This window comes from Strix uralensis, chromosome 5 (genome assembly GCF_047716275.1).
Source record: "Strix uralensis isolate ZFMK-TIS-50842 chromosome 5, bStrUra1, whole genome shotgun sequence".
NCBI classification, from domain to species: domain Eukaryota; kingdom Metazoa; phylum Chordata; class Aves; order Strigiformes; family Strigidae; genus Strix; species Strix uralensis.
Window position 1 is genome coordinate 52,675,885 of NC_133976.1, and position 23,425 is coordinate 52,699,309.

Genomic DNA, 23,425 nt, shown 5'->3' on the forward strand with positions numbered 1-23,425 from the left:
CACCTACCTTGCAAAAAATCGTTATGTTTTTATGCATTTTTTAAACTAAATTTCCGGTAAGAAGGGTCATTATGGGATGATACCCAGATTTAAGCTCCTTCTGCAACAGAAAGGACTGAATCCTTGATATTCTCTACACAGGTACATTAATATCAATAATAGTACAACCTCTTTGGAATGTAACAGGACATTGCAGATGCATCATTAAAGTAGCATGTAAGCATAGACATTATAGCACAATAATAAAGCTATTGTATCTTGTGGAGCTATTAAAACATCCTTCAAGATTATGCTGACTGTTCAAAAGCACGTGGAGTTTTATCTTTGTATTTATCAATACCCAAATTATTAAATGAAATTAAATTAAACTTCTGAATATATATAAAAGAGATAAAATATTTTTGTCATCACTGCAGGAGAAAAGGGGGTGTCTGGAGATGCTGCGGTGAAATTCATAAAATTAGCTTTCAGCTATGAAGAGTGGGATGTGTTTGATTCTGCTATTGAATTAGTTGTTAATTTTCTTCAGGTAATCCAGATGCTATTTAGACATTCTTTATGTAACCTTCTCCTATGAGGGTAAGGGAGAGTATTCAAAATACAGATTTTTAGGACAAATTTCTATTGTTTTTTTCTTCTCAACTAGGCTCAAGATGACCCAACATGGAAGAAAGCTGAAATGGAACTCAAACTTCTTACACTGATGCAACCTTTACTATTTCCAAGAAAATTTAAACAAGATTTTTCTATTAGTGAAAATAATCCTGAAGAAGCTAGGATGCCTCATGGTTCTGAAAAGAAGCAAACGTTTAGAAGTGAGTGTTGTTCAGTTATAGCTGTGTTTGCATTTCAAATATTTTTGCAGCAAGAAATTTTATTATTTAAAAGCTATGTAATATGGTGCAGTCTGTATTGTATGACAAAAACTAACTGCCACCTATTGAATTCTGTCCAGTTTTCATTTGCCAAAACAACTTTATACCATTTCCTTCAAGTGTGGAAATGCACGATGTATGTTAAACATACATCAAGTTATATGCAAAGATGTAAAATGAATAGATATTTTCAGACAGTTTTTCAGGAAAAAAGCAAAACAGGCATGTTCAACTTTCTTTTGTCTGTTCTTATACTTCATTTATGTAAAATTTCTTGACATAGAAGCTAAAAAGCAACTGTAGTTTAATTCTATGACATTCCAAAAACCCACAGATATCTTGAAAACTTTCTGTTTCCAAAAATTGAAATGCTCACTTTTCACAGAGGTGAATAAACTTGGGAATATCTGTCTCCTTTGTATCTACTGTTTCTTAGACCATATTATCTGCTGGCATAAATTGGTAAGTCAATTCACTCAGATATTTTCAAACATAGGTTTTTAACTAGAAATAACTTCTTGCCTTTCCTTTTTTTCCTTTTTTATAAACACTGAATGTAGAGGGTTCCTTAAAGCATGGAGAGCCTTCTCATGATCTTATAATTTTGGCAACAACAGTGTTTTCCTGTGTCTCCACATCTAAGCAGGTAATAACAGAATTAGAGACATTTCTTCTAAATGAATCACTTAATCTGTAATGAATGCATATCATTGAAGACCAAAGGAATCAGTTGCATGATTAACAAACTGAAAGAATATAAAAAAATGTACTTATGAAATGTGATCAATTTGTGATTTTTTTTTTAAATTTGGTTCAATTTTTTTTTTTATTGGTGCTATGTAATCAGACTACTTTAAAAATGTTTAGTAGATATTAAATCTATTTGGAAGACCATAGGGCTGATTGCATGTTTCAGCTAATCAAGCAGAGATCAAATTTCTTTAAGTATATTAGATTTAGGTGGACAAATGTGCTCAGCTGTAGAAAACACTCTGCAATATTTATAAAAACAGGAGCAGTTACCCTAAGGAATGGTAATGACTTTATAGCAGCGGTATGCCTGCAATTTAAGGTAAATTCTCACTGCAAACAAACAAACAAGCAACAGCAACAATAAAATCAAAGAGAGTGGGACTTTTTGTGCTGAAGTCTTTACTACAGAATCATAAAATACCAGGTTGGAAGTGATCTCATTAATCTCTGATTATATATCATATTATATTTCTGATGGTTTATCCCCACAGTAACCACTTTTAACTTACTTGCTCAAACTGAGATTTCCCTTAATGTGCTACTATGAGGGGAAAAAAATACAGTGCAATGTCTCCACTAGCATTTACATTAAAATAGTTTGTGATTCAAAAGACTACTGAAAAATTTTCCTTTGAAAAATCCTGTTCTGCTAACATGGCATATGTCTTAACTGCAAAATTTATTTTAGATATAACTTGAATATTGCCCCAGTTTGAGTATAACTGGGCAGACACATTTTTAGCTTTAGTGTAATATTTTCAGTCAAAATATCTTGCCTGTAAGGTAGTTATACCTTTAGATAACATAATTTGTCAGCTTTTTCACATGATCACTGTATCACAGAGGCAGGTTACCTGGATTTAAACTCTTCTGGTTCTTCTACACTTTCCCACAAATCTTCTCAGTACCTAATCTGTCCAGGGAAGACAGACAAATTCTTCCCTGATTAACAGAGAATTCATGGATGGTGAAGTTACATGACATAGCGGAGCCTATCTAACAGCTTGCTGCCACCAAACAAATGGCAAAAGTCATCTTGAGTTACTTCTTTTTCAGACTTTTTCTACCCCCACTTCTCGATATCGATATCTTTGAAATCTCATACACATACGAGTGTACAGATAGTGTGGATATAGCAAGCTTGAGTTTCATTGCATGTCCAACTCAGGTATAAATGGCAATAAAGATGTGTACTGATCGTTAAACGCTGTTCAGAATGTGTTTTAACACAGTGTAGACAAACTCTACTCTCTTTTAAAATGTGTTAATTAGGAGATTAACTGAATAGAGTTTTGAATTTGTTAATGATTCTCTTCACAAGGTGCAGATGTGTTTTGACATTTCTTTCAGTTAGGTATTCCACTCCAACCTTTTTTCTAGTTGTTTAAATCGTTCTTCACTGCTCCCTCATCTGAGATGCACCAACAACCCATGGAAGTCAAGGCAAAATGAAACCTTCTAACTTAGATGATCTTCTGCAAATATTTAAATACTGTAATAAGAAAAATACTGTAATAAAAAATTAAAACTGTTAAATTACATTAGTTTCCCCAGAATGTATTGACTATTACAACATTTCACAGATAATTTGCTTGTCTCTCCCATGTAATTTTCATCTCACTGCTTTCCTTGTCTCTGTCACTTTTAAGAGCTTGACAATAAAAAAAGAAATAAAAAGCACCTCTAAAACTGCTTGTATTGTTGGGTGAAGAAAAGCTTGGGTGGTCTACCAGCAATTACTTTAAAAAAAAATATTTCTTAAGCTTTCAAAATGTTGTCATCCCCTATAAGAAAGTTAAATGTGATAATGGCTTATTTACTTTGAAAAATTTTGGAACTGTTTATATACTGAGGGTTTGAGAGTGTTTATGTACATACCTGCTTCTACAATTATATTATTTTTTCTTTCCAGAATATCCAACCTGATGAAGAAATACTTGTTGATGTAATAATGTTTTTGTGGCAGAAGTGTAAAATGGGACTTCAGCGAATCCAAATGAGTGGAAGTGACTACTTAAAATATATCCACAAATACAAAGCTTACCAAGTACTCCTTTATTACAATGTATTTCCTTTAATATGAATGCAGACTGCTATAGTATAAGCTGAGATAAAATACTTGCATCCAGTCTAAGTACATTTTCTTGTGGTAAAATGCAGATAGATCTTCTCTGAAAATGTGAATTGTATATACACTTTGAACACACTCTGCTCCTGTTGCCAGTATCAAAATATCTCAGCCTTTTCCCAGTAAAGTAACCCATTCTCTGCCAGTGGGCCATGGTGGAAAGAGCTAAAATAGTAAAAGCATTTGGGCATGATGTAAGAAGCAGCATTTGGTGTGTCGTGGCAGAAAATACCAATATATTTCAAGAAAGTTCCCTAGATCAGTAGAAGAAAGTGGCAAAAACCTTACAGCTTGAGAAGAGAGATGGGGGTCAGTAGTATTTGGCCCACTGGATAGAGCCACAGCCTTACCTTGAACAGCTTCTGAGACTGAGAGGCTCTTGGTGAAATGCAGTCTTCTGAAGGATAATTTACACTAGCTTCTCTGGGCTGTCAGTTGATGCTAACCAGTTTCTGGAGGAGTTAATTTTGTGGCCCCAATCCCTATAGTAAAATTGTTCAGAGATTCACCAGAAAATAGTGCACTGTTGCTTTTCTCTGTGTGTACAACAGGAGCATTCAGGTCTCTTTTGGTAAGGTCTCAGGAGCATTCAGGTCTCTTAAGTGGGAAGATATGGGAATAAATGAGAGGCAATTGATCAAATCTGCTGGAATGCTTACCACACTATGACAAGGTATAAAAGTTGTGCCTGTAGAACTTTTATAAACCTTTCTAAAATAATAAAAAATAATACTATTCTAAAATAAAAAAAAGTCTGCTGTCTAAAGAAATAGGGGCTTTGGAGCAGCAAATTCAGCATCTTAGTCTGGTGTCATTCAAAAAAAAGAAGCCAAATCCAAGAAGGGAGTTGTGTCCATGTTTACGAATACTTTAAGACAATTTAAAGTGCAGAACCCTATCTACTTCTGTAATATATAAATAACTTCCAAAAATTTGTTTTAACTCTGTCTTGATTCTTTTTCTTTCCCCTCCCCCCATTTTTAGTGGGTTCATGTACTCTGGATAATAAATGAAGTAATTCAGAAGAGCAGCTTAGCAGACACTAATGTTGTAATGCTTGCAGAGGTAACCTTACATCTAACTGCAATATTGGAAAACATAGCTGATTCTACAAGTACATCTAAGAAAAAAGGAGGTAAAGCTTTCAACAAACATTTAGTTTTCTTTCAAGAATGACTTTCAAGATTGGAACTTTCCTGAGTTGAAAACTTTGCCAAATATATATATTCAAAAATTATTGTAAAGAGATTGTCGACAGTATAATGATAATTTTTTGTACACACAATTTCCTCCATAATTGGAGCTAACGAAACCTAGTTTTCAAAGGATTTATGCATTTTTTCCTTACGTTTCCAGTTCTACTGAAGTAACCTCATTTTCAATCACATCTCTTATGACTCACCCTCCCCACAGGTCTACATGTCTCCTAGCCCCTTCAGAGTAGCCTTAGATCACTCATATGTTCTCTGAATATTGGCTAGGCAGAAGGCAGTATGCGCTGTGGCTCTTTTGGAGCATTCAAGTGCTGGTTGACTAGTGGCAGGCCAAACAGAAGAGGGAAATATTGAGGTCATATTGAAGCTTTTGCTTTTATTGGGTCATTTGGATCTCTTGTCTACACAAGTCTTGATTTTTGTATAGGAATTCAGTTGACTTTGAAGTTGAACTTAACTTGGCTTACATTATTGGGATATAATGCAATTGCAATCACAATCACATTTAACAAATTTCCTTCCAAAACCTGACTAATGCTGTAAAACATGAGTATTTAGACATACTTTTAAAGGTTTTCTGTTGTTGTGGATGTAGTATCATGGAATATGAATCAGTTCTTATAAATGTTTTGCAGTAACTAGAGAGTAGATTTTAAGGACTGTTTTAGAGCATATCTAGAAACAGAAGAGAATAACAATACCTCTTGTTCTTTTGAAAGTGAGAAAATCTTGGAACACTACTATTCATTATAAAGACAGACTAGGTATTGTTTTCTGTGTTGTTATGAAAAATCATATAATTCTGATGGAGATAGATGAATGATCATTGTATCAGATTAAATGTCTTTTTGAAGGAGAAAAAGCTGAATAGATAGGAGCCATTGGTCAAAATAGACTGATAAATAGGCAGTCAAGCACATGCTGAGAAGAGTCTTTTTACTGAATGAATGCTGAGTGAATATAGATTTTTTTATTTATGAGAAAGAGACAGTGAACAAGCAGAAGTAAACAGGCAACAGTGGCACAAGGAGTACAGGAGTGACTAGAGTACAGGAGTGAAGGTTGTCCCTCTGAAAAGGCAAAAAAAGAGTTGATTTCAGTGAAGAAATAAAATTTTGACAGGCTAGAGGGATGTAACCAAGAACAAAGAAACCGCTGCTTCTTTTTTGGCTGCTTCCTCTTGTTTTGGAAAGGAGAACATTATTCTGGATGCATTCTTTGTAAATAAAAATAATTTAAACAGTCCAAATGAACATTAAAGTGGTGATAATATGCCTTCAAGGAATATTAAATTGAAATAGTATATATCATAAAAATATCACCTTGTGTATTTAAAAATCCTTCTATAAGTTAAATAAGCATTAAAACCACTATGAATTAGATAAGAATAGATTTGAATTGATTTAAAAATGGAAAATTGATATGAATGCTACAACAATGTGAGGAACTACAAAATGAATCCAAGTTTCATTGGCTTGGATGTAATGTTGCTATGAAATATAGGGTACAATTAAAAACTGCGTTATTGGATAATGATGTATTGAATTAGTATAATTGTACATATGTAGCTGTTGTGTTTAAACCCTGAAAAGCTTTTCAAGAAACAATATAATTACCTCTCATAGTCAAGTACTGAAGAACTGTATTACTGCCAGACTCTTAAGTTAGTAGTAGAGCTACTAAAATTTTGTAGTAGTAGAGCTACTAAAATGGTACTAAAATTTTCTGAATATATTTAATTTTCACTTTCTGATTTTCTTCCTATAAAGAAGGAGAAAGAAGATCCTCTCTCTCACAAGATGAAACCTGTGATATACCTGAAATACTGATGGTAACAGCTAATTAATTTTCATTAATACAGTGGTTTTGAATAGCATAAGGAGACTTATTTCTGCTTGAAGCTTTTCATACAATTTTGTATTTAGATTTATAAAGCTGAAATGTTTCACACAATCATGCTAGTGCAAAGAGAAAAAGAAAAGATGTTTTTTCAAATGAAATAAAATCTAAAAGTTTTCCTGTAGTCTTTTTTAGTAATCTGTGATATTGAAGAAGTTTTATTTGAAACTTTTTACAGCATGATCATACCGATTTCCACTGTACACTCTTTTTTATGCCAATGTATAGTACCAGCTTTAAATGGTTTAATAGCACATTTTTTTAAAGGTCATTCATACAAACTTTAGTCCTTGCTCCATTTAGGAAAATATTTTGGGTTGTGCTTTTGCTTGTTTATTTTTGTAAGGATGATGTGGAATAGATGGAACATACTGAGTGTCCTTGCTTTGCTCAGTGTGTTCAGTGCTCAGCACTTTGCAGAAGTGTCCAATCAAATATTTCAAAATTATTTAATAAAACACATTAAAAAGAAAAGACATACAGTAGTCGGAGGATTCAGGAATTTTGTCAGTGGTATGTCTTAATGCTTACACACATCAGGAAGCTTTAATTCAGTGACAGCCTACTTAAAGGTGTTGTTTTCTGAAAAATCGGTGTTTCTTTAATAGCATCTAATGGAACGTTGAAAAACTGCTTGTGAAAAATACTGTGTCAGCTTAATTCTCTAAGTTCAGTTTCATTCTGCTATAAGCTAACTCTTCGAGTTAGTAAATTGTTGTCAAGAGGTGAAGGAAAATCAGTCCTGAATTAACTAAAATTACTTGAAATTTAAAACACTGATATTAGTGTATGAAAGCATGGGGAGCAGTGCCTGCGTGAAGATTATTTGAAAGAGTTTAAACTGCAACAGCTAAAAATAATAGCACTTTACATTTGATAGGCTGTATTATAGCTTTTAATGCTGTTATCTAATAAAATGTGTTTCTGTGTGTTTTCATTTCAGAAAAGTCCTACAGAACAATTACAAGTTGCTTATGAGAATCTTGAAAAAGCAATTAATGGAATAAACACATCTCGCTTAATGACCCTTCTACCAGATGGAAAGTCAATATTTGACAACTGCTGTACAAAGGTAAAGTCTACAAAAAGCTACACTGCAACAAAATTTATAAATAATATATTGGATTTTGATGACACAAAATTCGTATTTTCTTCACACTTAGAAATCTTAGCATTATCAAATGTTCCTCATCTTCCTGCCCCATGTAAAAAGAGAATAGAAAAAATAAATCTCTGTGTAGAAGAAATAGCATTTTTCTCTTTCAGTAATAAACTCTAAACTCTTTTAGATTTTCTTTGCCTTTTTTTTTTGAAATAATTGTAATTTTTAGCTTTGTCCTATAAAATAAAAGCAGAAATCCTTTTCATATTTATTGCCTGCAACTGTTTATTATTCAAATTAATTTTTGATGTTGAAGAGAGTTCAGATTTTCTAAGTATTATCACTCTATACCAGTATGATCTTTGTTTTGTGGATTGGTAACACAATGAAACATATTTTTCTGCAGTTTCATATTTAATATTAATCCAGTTTCCTACTGATTCTGTTATCCATGCTTTCTCTGTCTAGTCATTCTCCTTCCTTCTATGCTCTCTTGAATGACCGCATATTAGACAGATATGACAAATATCAGTGTTTGTAATTTACTGAAATATTATCAATGTCAAGGTAAATGCAATAAGCTAAGTAATAAAAGTTTGTGTTTTTTTAATTGCTGCTTCCTATTTATTAGGTGGACCCAAATGATCAGAATTTGAATTCTGTTTTGGGGTGTGGCAATGATAAGACAGGAACAGGTAATGGTTTTGTAATAGATTTACACTTGGAGCTCATTCAGGCCCAACATCGAGTAGCTGTGAAACTTCTTAAAATGACACAAGGTAGGTTTTAGTAAAGCTAAATGATCTTCTGATTAGAGTTCTCTGTTAATATATTTTGTAATTCTAAGAAATAAAGGAGTATCTACTTTCCGAAGAGGAGCTGATGTAGGGCAGTTTGTATGCCATGTAGAGACAGAAATAATGTACTGAATTTGCAGAATTTAGATTTACCACATGATGCTAGTCTCTAACTTACTCAACCAATGGGAGTTAAACTTAGCTAACAACTACTGGATTTAATTCCTAGACAGTTTGATGTGGTATTCCAGTTATAATATTAACTGTTACAGTGCCAGTAAGGGAGAATTGGGGGATGCTCTGCAGAAATTTTTTTTCCCTCTAGAGAATGACTTCAATATTTTATTCAGTGCTCTTTGTTCAATTTGCTGAATTTCCACTCCTGTGAAATTGTCCTTGTATCTTCCCAGTTAGCAGATATCTCACTCTTGACAGATGCCTTCTAAAAACATTCTACTTGATCTCCCATTTCTGGTGTTTGGTTTTTATTTTAGGTTAAAAGCTAGTATTAGCTGGACACTGCAGATCTCCCCTATGCACTGCTCCCTATGATCAAACAAGATCCCTCTTTTCCTGTGATATTAATATAACTACTAAAGATGTTAGAGCAGGAGGGTTGAATATTTTTATTGGCATGATCAGCCCAAGAAATCCTTCTTGAACCAAAGAAAAAAACATGAGATGGAGCAGATCTTTACTACAAAACTACGTATTAATGCCTCTCATTGAAATTTTCTCAATAGCACTATCAGAATGAATAACTCAGGATTTCTTTCCCACATAGGTGCTCAAAAGGATTACGGAAGTCTTAAGTCTAGCAAGTCTCATGTGAAGAATATTAAAGATTTCCATTATTTAACAGGTAAGTCTTATTAATTAAGATTTTAGAAGTATAATACACTATTGCTGCTGTTTTATAAATGTCTTCAAATATCTATTTTACAGAGGCACTTATAATGAGAAAAATAAAAAAGAATAAGCTATCCAGAGCAATCTTTTTGATGCAAAAGGCTGCACAAAAGTTCCCTAAAGAGTTAACCACTTCTTCCCAAAGGCAGCTACTGGAGGTAATAAAAAAAATCTTATGGTAGAAATTCCTTAACATTATCACAGTTTTTCTTGTTCCGTATAATTAAAACTTGGATTACTCCTTCTTACAAAAGGAAGAAAAATGGAAGGATCTGGAGGGACACTGGGTGTTTTTAACTTCTGTTGCCAAATTTTCCGTGAGAAGTTTTATTATGATGAAAGCATAAAGTGACTTAAAACAAGGAAAGATCACATCCCCAAATTTTGTGCACACATGCAGATTGCAGGAAACCTGAAAAAATATATGATCTTTCTTTCTACAGTTAATCACCTAGACTTTGCAGTTATAAACCTATGCCTTGACAAAATGTCATGCAGTTTTCCTCACTGCAACCTTCAACATCCTTCTTTTTTCAAGATCTGTAAGTTGTCTTAGATTATTTTAGCTGGTGATGATGGCATGGACTTTATTTTATTCTTGTTAAATAAACAGTTTAGAATTTGGAGATTTTGGAATTTATTGAGGCTAAAAGTAGGTTCTTCATGGGCTTATTTTGAAGTCTTTTGAAATCAGTGGGAGTCTTTCCATGGAGTTTTGTACTAGCATCTGCCTATGAAAATTGCCTTCTCATCAGTGGGGCATAACATTTCTTTATAGCCTGTACAACAGATAACAGAATCTGCAATTCTCACTATATAATATATGAAAAAGTATTTTAAACAAGAAGTTACTAGAAAGTGTTTTTTTAAGTACTGCAAATTTGAAAGCATGATAATTCACACACACATCTTTTATGTCACAAGAATACAAGAACTGGATCAGAAAAGATACGCTAAAAATCTCTCATATTTGTAAAATACATGGCATTTTTGAATATAAGATGTAGTGATACAGTATGAAAGTTGTAACTGTAGTCACCAATGAAGACTTACAAGCAATTCCCAAGAAATATGTGGTTATCCCAAAGAAACATTTGCAAAGGCCTTATACTGGCCTTCACTATATTTTACTTCTGTGCACTTTTCACAGAGATATATGCAGGTAAAAGAATATAATGTATTTGCAGCCTGTTGCCAGAAAATGTCAGATTTAAGTTTGCCTGGACAAACTTGGCATGATCTTCTTTGATATGTGTACTATAATGAAATATTTAATTATATGCTCTATTAACTTTCCTCCTTGAGGTGGATGGTGCTCCCTTCATGAACAGAAAATCCATACCTTTATTTTCATGTTTCTGTGTAGAGGATTTTCCCTTTTTAAGACCGAGCGTCCAAGACATCTATATAGAATTACTTGTATCTTCTGGTCTTTTCTACTGTACTCAGTACAATATGATCTAAGTCTGTTCTTATTACGCTGCAAAATAGGAAAGTGGTTTATTTTTTTTGAGAAACATACAAATGACATTTTCTCATACAGTAAACCACCAGGCAGATATGGAAGCTTCTGAGTCATATGTGTATACTCAACTATCTCACAGTGCTTAACTACTTGAGCTACTGTGTAGCCTTCATTATTTTTTTTTTATTTCTCTCACAATTGTTTCATTCTTCCTTCCTGTCCTGTCTGTCTAATTGGACATCCAAGTCTTTACAGAATTGGGTACACTGGTAGTTCTTTTTGGCCAGCTGTAAAATTGAATTAATGTGATTAAGCTGATACCATAGTGCAAGTCTGTGGCAGAGACAGGGATAAAATGTGGTTTATCGCAGGGCAAGTCTGTGGCAGAAGCAGGGATAAAATGTGTTTTTCTGTAGTGACATTTGGTGTCCTCAACCATAAGATTATTCTTTGTCCTCTTGCAAAACCTCCCCATTTATTATCTTCCAAGTTCTACAATTAATGAAGTACAGGTCATGCAGTACCACTGTCAGTCACAACACTATATTTATCCAACCTGGAAGCAGTTCCATCCTTGCAGTAATAAGAAATATGTCCTCAGAGAAGAATGAGTCTGTGATTCTTTTAATGAAGAATTGTATCATAGTACAGCTTACCATAAAGAAGTATAGTTTTTTAAGGAAGCAATGAAGTTTCTAATTACTGATTGCAAAAGTTGAATGGTTGTGTGCGGGAAAGAGTCACTCCATATCTTGCTCTTTATCTTATATCCTTCCTTAAACATTTCTCACTAGGGTGGATGCAACCCTAATCTAAAGGGGGAGGGAGTGGGGTGAAGTGAGGGGCTGTGCAAATTATTAGCTATGTGATGTGATTAAGGCTCTATTAAATCTTAGCTCCCTGTTTCACTATAAATCTATGGCTAGTTTTTGGTCATTTTTGGACATGAGATACAAGGCTTATTCAGTCTGTGATCTGACCTGGTATGGTTGTTCTTATAGCCTTATAAATGTATGAGGACAGAAACAAGGAACTGTTAAGGTGCAAGATTATAGGACTGTCACTGAATAACCAATAACTTGGGATTTTCTTTTTCAGTTTATCTTTCAGACTCAGTTCAGTCTAAATCCTTGGTCCAGTGTATGGTACTAAAAGGCTTCAAATAAAAACCCTAGTTGTAGCATATGTTCATCTCTCTTCTCCCAAAAGAATGTAATTTGTCCAAGTCATCCTTGATCTCTTCATCTCTGGGAGCTGGCCTTTTTGGTTTGATTTGCACTGGACAGCTGCCACAAATAAAGATATAAAAGTACTAAGTTCTTAATATTAAATTTCCAAGTTAAATTTCTCTTATCCTGACAATGCAAACAAGGTGAAGAAACTTACCAATTTGCCATTCAGTCCAGTAAGAAAAAAATGTACCCTGATCTCCAACCAAATGGCCACATAATCACTAAGTATAGGAGGCCCCCACATTTTTGGAAGACACTAATAGACTGTCAGTCAGCTCTCAGCTCTCTCCAGCTAACAAAGGGAAGTGGCTTAGCCCTACATTTTCTGGGCCTGCATTCTTCTCCCTTTTCTTTACTTCTGGACTTTCTGTCACAGAATCACAGAATCATCTTTCCTCTATTTCTGGAGTACAGAAAATCAGTCTAACCACTTCCACAGCTCCTTCAGAAATTGCATGGATTAGGTCTCCATCTCTCTCCTAAATAAGAGTTGATATATTTTTTGTTTCTTGTTGGAGCTAATCACTGGTTGACACTACTTGCTAATCAACATTATTTGTGATCACTCTCTTTTTTCCTATAGGTTCTTCCAAAATTGGATATGCCTCAGCCCTGCCTCTTTCATATGCAACTCTGCATTCTCTTTATTGTACATTGTGAAATTAATCTGCATATGTAAGGCTTACACAAAGTACCACTCATCCTAATTTAGGATGTAGGATGATATGAAAATCTATAAGTTTTCTACATAGCAGTGAATTTTTGTAAGATCATTTTGAAAACCATTTATAAGTGTTAAATCTGTCTCATTGTTATGTTTTAATAGTTTTTCCCTTTTGATTTAAATCATAGGAAGCACTAACATTAATTGAGCAAGTTGAAGCTGAACAAAGTGCATTGTATCACAGTCTCAAAGAAGCTAAGAGCAGCAAGAATAAAAGCAGGACTCCTCCTCCTCCTCTATTACTTTCTAGATCACATTGCTCCATGACATTTAAACCAGCCCCGTTCTCTTCAGATATTCAGGTAATGTTTTTCATGATGACTGTGTAAGAAATAACCTCACAATACACGATAGAGGAAAAGTTGTTTCAGCAGTACTATATCATCAGAGTTTTCTCTGTTGTTCTTGAGAAGACTGTGTTATTTCTGACTTAAAAGTATTCTTTTTTTTTCCCTGTGAGTCAATTGTGACTTACTGTTTTGATCTTCATATTTGCATGAAAATTTCTTCATCTCATGCATCGTGTTCCCTGGTGCTTCTGTCATATAACACTTACTTATTCTACTTGTCAAAAGCTCATTCTCTTGCTTAGGGCCTGACATACTCCTAGTTACCCTCTGAAGAGATACAAGGCTATTGCATCATGTGAGTCAAGAAAATGCCACACTGAAGCCTCTGTTAATCTGCCTTCTGTTGAACATGTAGAATCACAGAACTACTCCAATCATAAGGGATTTTAGGAGAGGTCTCTAGTCCAACCTTCTGCTCAAAGTAGGGTTGGCTATGAGATTAGACCAGGTTGCTCAGGGCAGTCAGTTCTGAGATCCTCCAAGGATGGAGACTGAACCGCTTCTCTGGGTAACCTGTTCCAACAGGGCAACCTGTTCATGGGGAAAACTTTTTTACTTATGTACAGTTGGAATCTCTCTTGCTTCAATTTTCATCCTTCTACCATGCACTACTGTGAAAAGCCTGGCTGCATCTTCACCACTTGCTTGCAGGCACTCAAGGGCTCCTGGTAGGTCCTCCGAGGCTACCTCTTCTCTGGGAAGAATAAGCCCAGCTCTCTCAACCTCTTCTTCCAGGGCTAGTGCTCCAGCTCCTGACCATCTTGGTGGGCCTCTGCTGTAATCACTCTAGTTGTTTAACATTTCTTGCTAGAATGCTGGGGGGCAGGAGGGAAACTGGCCATGGTATGTAAATGTAGTCTAATGAGCGCTGAGCAAAGGGGCATGATGACGTTCCTCAATCTTCTAACTGTACGTCTGTTAATACAGTTCAAGATGCTTTTAGGCTGCTTTGCTGCCATGGCACACTGCTGGCTTTTGTTCAGTTTGCTGTCTAACATGACCCCCAGATCCTTTTAGTGCTGGTCCCCATCCCATCAGTCCCTGGCCTATATCCTTGCAAGGGATTCATTCTTCCCAGTGCAAGACTTTGCATTTGTCCTTGTTAAATTTCATGAGGTTCCTCTTGGCCCGTTCGTCTGGGCTCTTTAGGTCCCTCTGAATAACACTACTGCCCTCAATGATACCAACTGTTTTCCCTCAATGGGGCATCATCTGCAAACCTGGTGAGTGTGTGCTCACTTTTTTCCTCATGTCATTGCTAAAGATATTAACACAGGTCCCAGGATAGTCCCCTGCAGTGCTTGACTTGTTACCATCCTCCAGGTAGAGTATGAACCATCAACAACTACTCTCTGATTCTGACATTCCAATCATTGTTTCACCCCTTATCTGTTCACACCCCCATACTATGTCATCCTAACTTGGATATAAGAACACCAGAAGACAGCATTAAAAAGAGTGCCTTGCTGAGGTTGAGGTAAATGGCATCTACTCCTCTCCCCAACTCTGCAAATCAGGTAATTTTGTCACAGAGGCCAACCACGGTGGTCAGCCATGATTTGCCCTTTGTAAATCCATGCTGACTGTTCCAAATTGCCTTATTCTCCTTCATACGTCCTGAAAGGGTTCAAACAGGCTGAAGTATGAAAAATTCACTAGCTGCAGTTTTCTTGAGAGAGAAATGTTCATAGTGATTTTGCAAGCTTCTTCAAAATAACGATGTGTATAAAACCAGTAGAAACTCAAACCTTATTAATAGCAGTAAGAACGTTTCTGTGAGCAGTTGTTTTATAACTTGCAGTTTTATTGCAGTTTAATTAGCGAATTTCAAAGAAATTAATTAGGGAAATGTTCTTTTTTATCCCTAATGAACATAAAATAAAAAAAATAATTCTTTAAAGCCTGGTAGTTCATCTGTTTAGTAAGTGTCAATACTTCATTTTCGATACAGGGGCGTGAGTGTAACATATTAGGCCACTAGATGGCGCAAGGTGATTAGTAGTGTTTGAGCCCAGAAATTCTAGAAAAACTTTCTTCATAAAGATACACAGAGCTGTTGAGCAGACATGAAGGGTATTTTTATGAAGAACTTATTAACTGGAAACGGATATTTAGGATTTAATTATCTATTTCTTTTAATAGAAGTCAAAGTACTCTAAAATTTCCTGATCTTAAAGTTGCTCATTTGCTGAAAATAATCTCCTCTATTTCACTATCTCCTTCTGAAAAACAGTCAGGATTCACTGGAAGACAAATCATGTGCATTACAAGAAAAATGAACATTTTAGCTGTACAGAGTTTGTATATGTTGAAAAATAACTTCATCTGTCAAACCTGAGGTCTGTTTAAATGTCTACGGAAAGTAAATAGACATAGTACGTTTTTTAGCAGAAGAAGTTTAATGCAAGAGAACTTAATCAGATGCATAACTTACTGAAATCCATCTGCCCAGTTCTGCAGAGATGAAATCAAAATTAGTTTCCATGTCTGATCTCACTGAACACTACTGAGCACTGATCCAGGAATACATGCTCAAATTCTTCCTTTGTTAAAGATATTGAAAAGTTTAGATGATATGCCCAATGAGATAATCAGCAGCTCGATGACATTAAAAAAAAACATTGATTTCAATAGGAACTAAGAACATGGCTTGCTTAGAAAATACTACTGCATTACTTCATATCTGCATTTCTGTTGTCTGCTTTTAAGAATCTGTCCTCAGGTAGAATCAGAACCTGATGTCAACTTTAGAAAAATGTCATTGCAAGGATCAAATAACAGATCTAGATGACTTTAAATCTACAGGATGACATACTGAGTTTATCTTTGAGATAGAGTTGAGGTATAGGGTAGCTCAAGGTAGGAGACAGTATAATGGAGAGTCATTTGCTTTTATTGCCTTTGCAGTGTATCTAGTTCTCCACCTAAATTAATTAATAAGCGTTTCTAGTGCAGTTAGACTATACATTATCACTTAAGGGTTTTTTTTCAGAGACTGTTTTCACAAAATTAGTACATTCAACATTAGGCAAAAGTTGGAAATACTATTATGTATCAACTCATTTTGTTCTCATTTTCTTCAAAGGTTTCATGGTACAGTATTTTGGGCTCTGTAGCAGGAGGAAGAAATATGAAAATAAGGTTAAATAACAATAAACTTCCAAATGCAGGAGAAGAGGTAAGAAAGAGGTAAAACTCCTTTAGGTCATTCTCTCTTCCTCTAAAAAACCCCAACTTTCTAAGTGTATACACCTGACATCTTTCTTTAATCAAGTAACTGGCCAAACCTTTGACAAACATTTTGATCTTTATTTTAAACAACTGAAATCTTGCTAGGCTGAAGGCATACAAAAAACCAAAGAAAGTTCTAGGAACGTTTTTTGAATAATGAATTAAATTATTCAAAAGCTTCATGTTAGACAAGTCTCTATCCTTTCTGTTATAACTCTGTTTTTTGAGTGACATCTAAGAAATATAAAATGAAAAGAAAGTATATGATGTATGTATAGAGTGTGGTCCAGAATGTGGCCCAGATTCAGGAAAAGAGAAATTCTAAACAGAAGTATAAAATTTAATATTTTTCTTAATTGTGTAACTTCTATCAGCTATTTCTCCTTAACAAGACCTTACCTTACTTAATTCTGGCAACATGATAATATAACTCCTCCAATAACCTTCATGTTCAGACATGATTGACTTCTACGCTCATGATCTTTCTCTTTTATGTTGTGAACATGTGGTGTGACAAATCATCCCACACATCTTTGGTTACTTATGACTGATCATGTGACTGTGCCAGTACTCTTCTATATTATTTCTTCATTACAATTTGACATTTTATTTTTTGAATTTGTTTGGGTTTTTTGTATTGTGTTAATGGTTTTTTTCTTTGGATAACCCTCTGGTGTTCCTGCACAGTCTGAGTTCTGTTTTTCACTCACTTATGCATGGTGTTGCATTGTCCACCTGAATGACAACTGTGATCCATCCAAAAGGGGCAAAAAAACCTTCAGCATGTCCTCTTCAGCAAATTTTACTGTAGTCACAGACCTGAGTGATCATTTTTGTATCTGGAAATCTTCGTGAAGAGTTCTGTTCTTTGCAGGGCAGGTCTCTGTTTTGCATTGTGACAGAAGAATGATCTCAACATCTTTTGCCCAATGTTTCAAGCTTTCCTGGTTTTGTGAGCAAGCTTTATACTAACACTGATAGACTTGTCTTTGGTGATGGAGAGGAGATCTTTCCCTTTGAGCCTGTTCCCCCCATCTCCTCCCCAAAAGCAACAGTGTATGTAGCTACTTGCAATAGAGGCTTTAATGTTATTTTTGATATTCTTATTATCAAATCCAGAGAATCAAGCTTCCTGCAATGTCCAGTGAGCTAGTTTCAATATACTAGCCTGCTCCAGGTAAATTAAGTATTTAATTGGAGACTTTCACCCCACTGCTAGCTGTTCTTTCTGTGATCTTCCTGCAATCCATCCAAGCCACTGAGTGTCTTAGCTCTGGCAGGCACTGGAGATGTACAGACCTGAGGTTAACCATATGCCTCAGCAATGGAACTTCTGGTTGCATTAGTATGCTTGTGCAAAATACTGACTTGCAGACAAAGTCACTATCTACCTGCTCCATGGAAAAGGTTTAGAATTCTTCATGGTGGAATGATCTATCAACTTATCAACATGAGAAAAGCTTGCTCTAAAGGGATACTACAGACTATCTTACACTAATTTCTGGTCTGCTGGTTCAGGATTCAGCTCCAGCATCTGAAGGGATTTCTGTTGTTCAGAGGTCTCTTTATGAAGGCCAGAACGTATTTAAGTACGAGCACTGTGTTGATGCTACATTATGATGATCTCATTTCTCGTGTTGTCTTCAGTCACGTTTCAGTTTTTTGTTTTTTCAAGACCCTAACAGTTTCACAGAATCACAGAATCATTCAGGTTGGAAAAGACCCTTGGGCTCATCAAGTCCAACCATCAGCCCTTCTCTACAAAGTTCTCCTCTACACCGTATTCCCCAACATGTCATCTAAACGACCCTTAAACACATCCAGGGATGGTGACTCTACCACCTCCCTGGGCAGCCTATTCCACTGTCTGACCGCTCTTTCTGTGAAAATTTTTTTTCTAATGTCCAGTCTAAACCACCACTGTTGCAGTTTAAAGCCATTCCCTCTTTTTCTGTTGCTAATTACCTGTGAGAAGAGACCAGCACCAACCTCTCTACGACATCCTTTCAGGTAGTTGTAGAGAGTGATGAGGTCTCCCGTCAGCCTTCTCTTCCTCAAACTAAACAGTCCCAGCTCCTTCAATCGCTCCTCTTAGGATTTGTTCTCCAGGCCCTTCACCAGCTTTGTTGCCCTCCCCTGCACTTGCTCCAGCACCTCGATATCTCTCTCGTATTGAGGTGCCCAAAACTAGACACAATACTCCAGGTGTGGCCTCACCAGTGCAGAGTACAGGGGGACTATCACCTCCCTACTTCTGCTGGTCACACTATTTCTAATACAAGCCAGGATGCCGTTGGCTTTCTTGGCCACCTGGGCACACTGCTGGCTCACGTTCAGCTGCTTGTCAATTAGAACCCCCAGATTCTTTTCTTCCAGACAGCTCTCCAGCCACACCTCCCCAAGCCTGTAGCTTGGGGTTGTTGTGGCCCAAGTGCAGGACTTGGCACTTGGCCTTGTTGAAGCTCATCCTGTTGACGTTGGCCCACCGATCCAATCTATCCAAGTCTCTCTGTAGTGCCTCCCTATCCTCATGCAGATCGACATTCCTGCTTAACTTGGTGTCATCTGCGAACTTTCCTTTGTGTAAGTTGTCCTGTTATGGAGGGGAAGGTAGAAAAGCCTGTTAGGAGTGAGCCATGATGTTAAAGTGCAGGTGGATAATTACTGAAGGGAAAATGAAGAGAAGATCTTGAAAATATGTTGTTTGTTTCACAAACTCCAAAGTCCTGTTAATGGTACTGAGAGGACCTGAGACATCCTCTGCCCATATCTAATGCATGCATGTGACCTGTATGGAGGAGAGCGATATGCTCTTTCTTTGGAAGCACAGCTCAGGGCTAGAACGTTTCCAGCAAGCATGCACACTCACAGTGTGAATGTGTAAATGGAAAAAAAGTCTTAGAGAAACTCCAGGTCCCAGTACTTAGCTGTTCTTTTAGGTTATGTGCTCTGTTAACTCAACTGCATTCCAGAGAAAACTGATACTGTTTTCCCCTGTCAATTAATTGTTTTTGCATTGTCCTCAAGAACCTAATATTACATGGAAACTTGACACATCTGTTAATCTAGGTGGTACTTTGACTGTATTCAAGATCATTAACTAATTTATTTAACAATAAAAGTTTAGCATCTGAGATTTGGTTTTGATATGTACAGTGGGTGTAACTAGAAAATATTTTTATTGATAGGTACCAGCTGATGGGAAAAGCCTTTTAGAAATACAAGGCTTAGATCCCAATGAGAATTACATATTTGCAGTTGCAGCATATTCTTCTGATGGAAAACTTATTGGTGATGCCATTGGAGAAACAACTAAGCCAATCCTTGCTTATCCACCTCTTTCCACTACTACTGTTCGAGCCTATCTAACTGAGGTAGGGTTAGAGTCTTTGATAATAAACACATACTTTTATTTGGTTGCAATTACTTGTTTTCACTGGTAGCTCTAAAACTTTTTCTGGCAAAAACTCAAGACTTTCTTGCCAAAAACTTGATAAGCACAAATCACAATTTTAACATAACAAATGGTATATTTGAGTAACTTAATTAAAAATTATTCAGAATTCCAGTTTAAGGGGAAAGATGTCTCTCAGCTAGTTTTCTTATCCCTGTTTCTGTTTTTCAGTCTTCATTTAACAACTTCTTTTTATAATTTTTTTTTTCATTTTTGTGATTGAGACCAAGTGCTAGAAAACATCTTATTAGTCAGTATAGTATGGGATGAAAAATGTGATTGAAGCTACCCTGTATCAAATCCAACCATTTTCATATTGAAATTATTTTTGTAGTATCTTGTGGAGGACCAGAAAGGCTCTGTCAGACCTTTATCATAACTTTCTGTATTCTTAATAAAGAAAATTTAAAACAGATTGTGACATGGAGAAAAACGACATTGTTGAGCCCTATAGATCAGATCATGGGGAACAATTAGAAGATTTCCTAAAATCTTCCAGAGTAAGAGGTATCTACATGAATTTATGCCTACTTGTGTGGCTCCGTTTACATCCCATTATCCAGAGCAGCAGGGCATTCTGCAGTATTAGCAAAAGTAAAATGAATCTAGGTGAAATAATATGCCTTCAAAACTGCAGCACAGTACCTGTGAAGTATTCCACAGGGGGCTGTTAGATCCTTGGTTAACAGTCAAGAAACTCTTTTGCCTTCTCTGATTCTAATTCTGAAGGCAAACTAATATTAGTAGAATCAGATTGCTACTACATGTGTTTTATTCAAGTATGTCAGAATATTCTTTCAGAAATCATAAATTTACATGTTGGGGGGAGTTTTAAATTATCTTTATACTATAATCATATTTGGCTTGGTTATTTGACAAACATGGAAACTTGGTCAATTTTTTTTTTTTTTTTTTTTTTGTAGATAGCCTATCAGACTGACAATTATACATTAGCCAGAGAAGCATTTTTGCCAATGTGGGATTATTTTGTTTCAAATTCTTCTCCACTGCCTGCCAATGCAGCTGTTATTTCTGCAAGTAGTTATTTGACTATATCTGAAAACAGGTAACTGGTGAAAACAAAATTAAAATAATAGTTAATTATAGGTGTGCATGTTTTATTTTAAAGAGTACCAGGTTGTGAAATTTTGTTGCAATATAAAAAACATTTGGGAAAAAAAAGATTTGAAATGTGTTATACAATTACCGTGTTTTATAATTAGTAGAGGATTTTTGCTAGTTATGGAACTGCTAGCACTTACACACCTAATTCTTTATAATGATTGTTTTCTTAGGATAATTGGGAAACATAAAGTGGCTATTAATTCTGTGTGATGCATTTTCATATGTGTGTAATATGCACTAGGTTCTTGACTTTCCAGTTAAGGGAGCAGTAGAGTTCAGAAACTGTGAAAATTTTGTTAAAAGCACCACCTAAAATGTTACCCATTGCCTGCTAATTTTGTTTTGGGGTGGCTATATAATCTGCCAATAGTATTTGAGTATATATAAAGTACTTTAGAAGAGATATTTAAATTTAATTCATTTATACATAAATTTCAAATGTTCAACCATAATACAGGTTTTTCATGATGACAGCCCAGCTAGAAATTTTGCGATTACATTCACTGAAATTCAATAGATCAAATGCAAAACTAATCAAAACTTAATTAATCTCCAGATAAAATAATCTTGTATAAAATAATAGATATGAAATACTATAATAAAAAAAAGTTTTAAATGTTATTCGACTGCTTATAATTTGATAATGAATTAACATCTGATATAACTGAACACAAAGCATCATCTTCACTTGCGTGGAATTCTTTTAGACTAATTCTGTCATTAGGAAAGTTTTGGCAAACTTGTGGAGGAAGTATGAAAATTTTTTCCAGCATATCTGTTTCAGTTTGACAGTCTGGTTTAGTCTTGAAACCAGAATGACAAGAAACAACCTTATTGCAGCTGTGTTATCTAAACATTTCAAGAATTAAAGAAGAAATAAAGATCTTTGTTTCAAGAAATTGATATTAGGGGGATTTCCTAAAAGTTTTGTTTCCATTTCCACTTTACAGATGGAATAACCGGTAATCAGCTATTCTGAGACATATAATGTAGCTAGTGTTTCCTCTATATTGTTTTGATATTTTTGCATCAGACCCCATGGTTTTCTCATGGTAATGCTGTTTGGATGCATGCAGATAGTGTAGGCTTGTGCGTGCTTTGAATCCTGTTACAGGAGAAAGTAAAGTGCCTAAGCATACTTCTTGCTATTTGGGGCTCAACCAGACCACTGGTGTGTACCCTGTCTGTCCTTCAAGTGCCACCATGTGTCTGATACTAGGCATACAAATTGACTGAGAGTCTTGATGTTACATGCCATAAGAGCATTTGGGATCACAGGCAGCCTGTGAACTGCATTGATGCAGGCAGATAATCACTAGACATCCTATTTCATGACTATGTGGATGTTTTAAATCTATCCCTGGTCTAGGCAGCAAAGCAGGAATGCAGGTCTGGTCCTTGTGCCTTTTTTTCCCACTTGTTTCTCATTAATCTTTTTTCCTAAACAGGTGTTGGTTTTGTTGGTTTTGTTTGGTTGTTTTTGGTTTTGGTTTTGGTTTTGTTTTCCTTTTTTTAACGTATACAGCTCTAGAGATAAAATTTGAATGAAGCTACTTTCAGATAAATGAGATGAAAATTTTAAATAGCTGTGCAAAAGAGTTTCAGGGATTTTGCTTTTCTGACAGTTATGTCCAAGCCTAATTTTTAAAAAATTTTTTACGATTAATATGGAAGAATGTCAGAACTGCAGTATCAGACCTGAAATAAGGCAGTTTCAGTTTTCTGGTCGGTAGCTAAGAAATTAGATGGACTAGCTTGAAAGTACATAGGACTTAAAGAGACAGTAGAGGGAGCTGGAAGGAAAGGAAACCTCTTGTTTCCAGCCGGAAGCCCTGTTGATATTTTGGTAACGTGAAGTATGTGAATGTGTCTATTTGATCTTCTTTCTTCAGTTTCAGTCTCTTTTAGGAAATACAATCCAGAAGGAGGCATTTGTTTCTTATGCTTCAAATTCATAGGATTTTTCCTCTAATAAAAATATTTTTTAAAAATATAGCAAGGACAAATGGCCCCCTACCCCCAGGGAATTAAAAAAATAACAAAAAAGCAGGCAGAAGAAAAGAGATTCTTTAGAGACTTGTAATACAAGACATCAGTGATGAAAAGGAGTCTGTTACTAGTACTTAGTAATGGACTTCACAACTGCATGTCAGAACACAGAAAAATA

General features: G+C 35.5%; 1 protein-coding gene across 1 annotated transcript in view; it reads left to right on the plus strand.

Annotated features, from left to right (window-relative positions):
- The window catches only part of CFAP54 (cilia and flagella associated protein 54), a 127,100-nt gene that overhangs the window by 22,630 nt on the left and 81,045 nt on the right, over positions 1-23,425 (plus strand). Inside the window, exons 11-24 of the mRNA XM_074870802.1 lie at positions 417-529; positions 647-815; positions 1,436-1,521; positions 3,541-3,675; positions 4,741-4,891; positions 6,740-6,801; positions 7,813-7,941; positions 8,603-8,750; positions 9,553-9,630; positions 9,714-9,835; positions 13,227-13,400; positions 16,534-16,626; positions 19,868-20,053; positions 21,057-21,199. Of these exons, the coding sequence (XP_074726903.1) occupies positions 417-529; positions 647-815; positions 1,436-1,521; positions 3,541-3,675; positions 4,741-4,891; positions 6,740-6,801; positions 7,813-7,941; positions 8,603-8,750; positions 9,553-9,630; positions 9,714-9,835; positions 13,227-13,400; positions 16,534-16,626; positions 19,868-20,053; positions 21,057-21,199 (1,789 nt within the window). The remainder of the gene's footprint in view (positions 1-416; positions 530-646; positions 816-1,435; positions 1,522-3,540; positions 3,676-4,740; positions 4,892-6,739; positions 6,802-7,812; positions 7,942-8,602; positions 8,751-9,552; positions 9,631-9,713; positions 9,836-13,226; positions 13,401-16,533; positions 16,627-19,867; positions 20,054-21,056; positions 21,200-23,425) is intronic.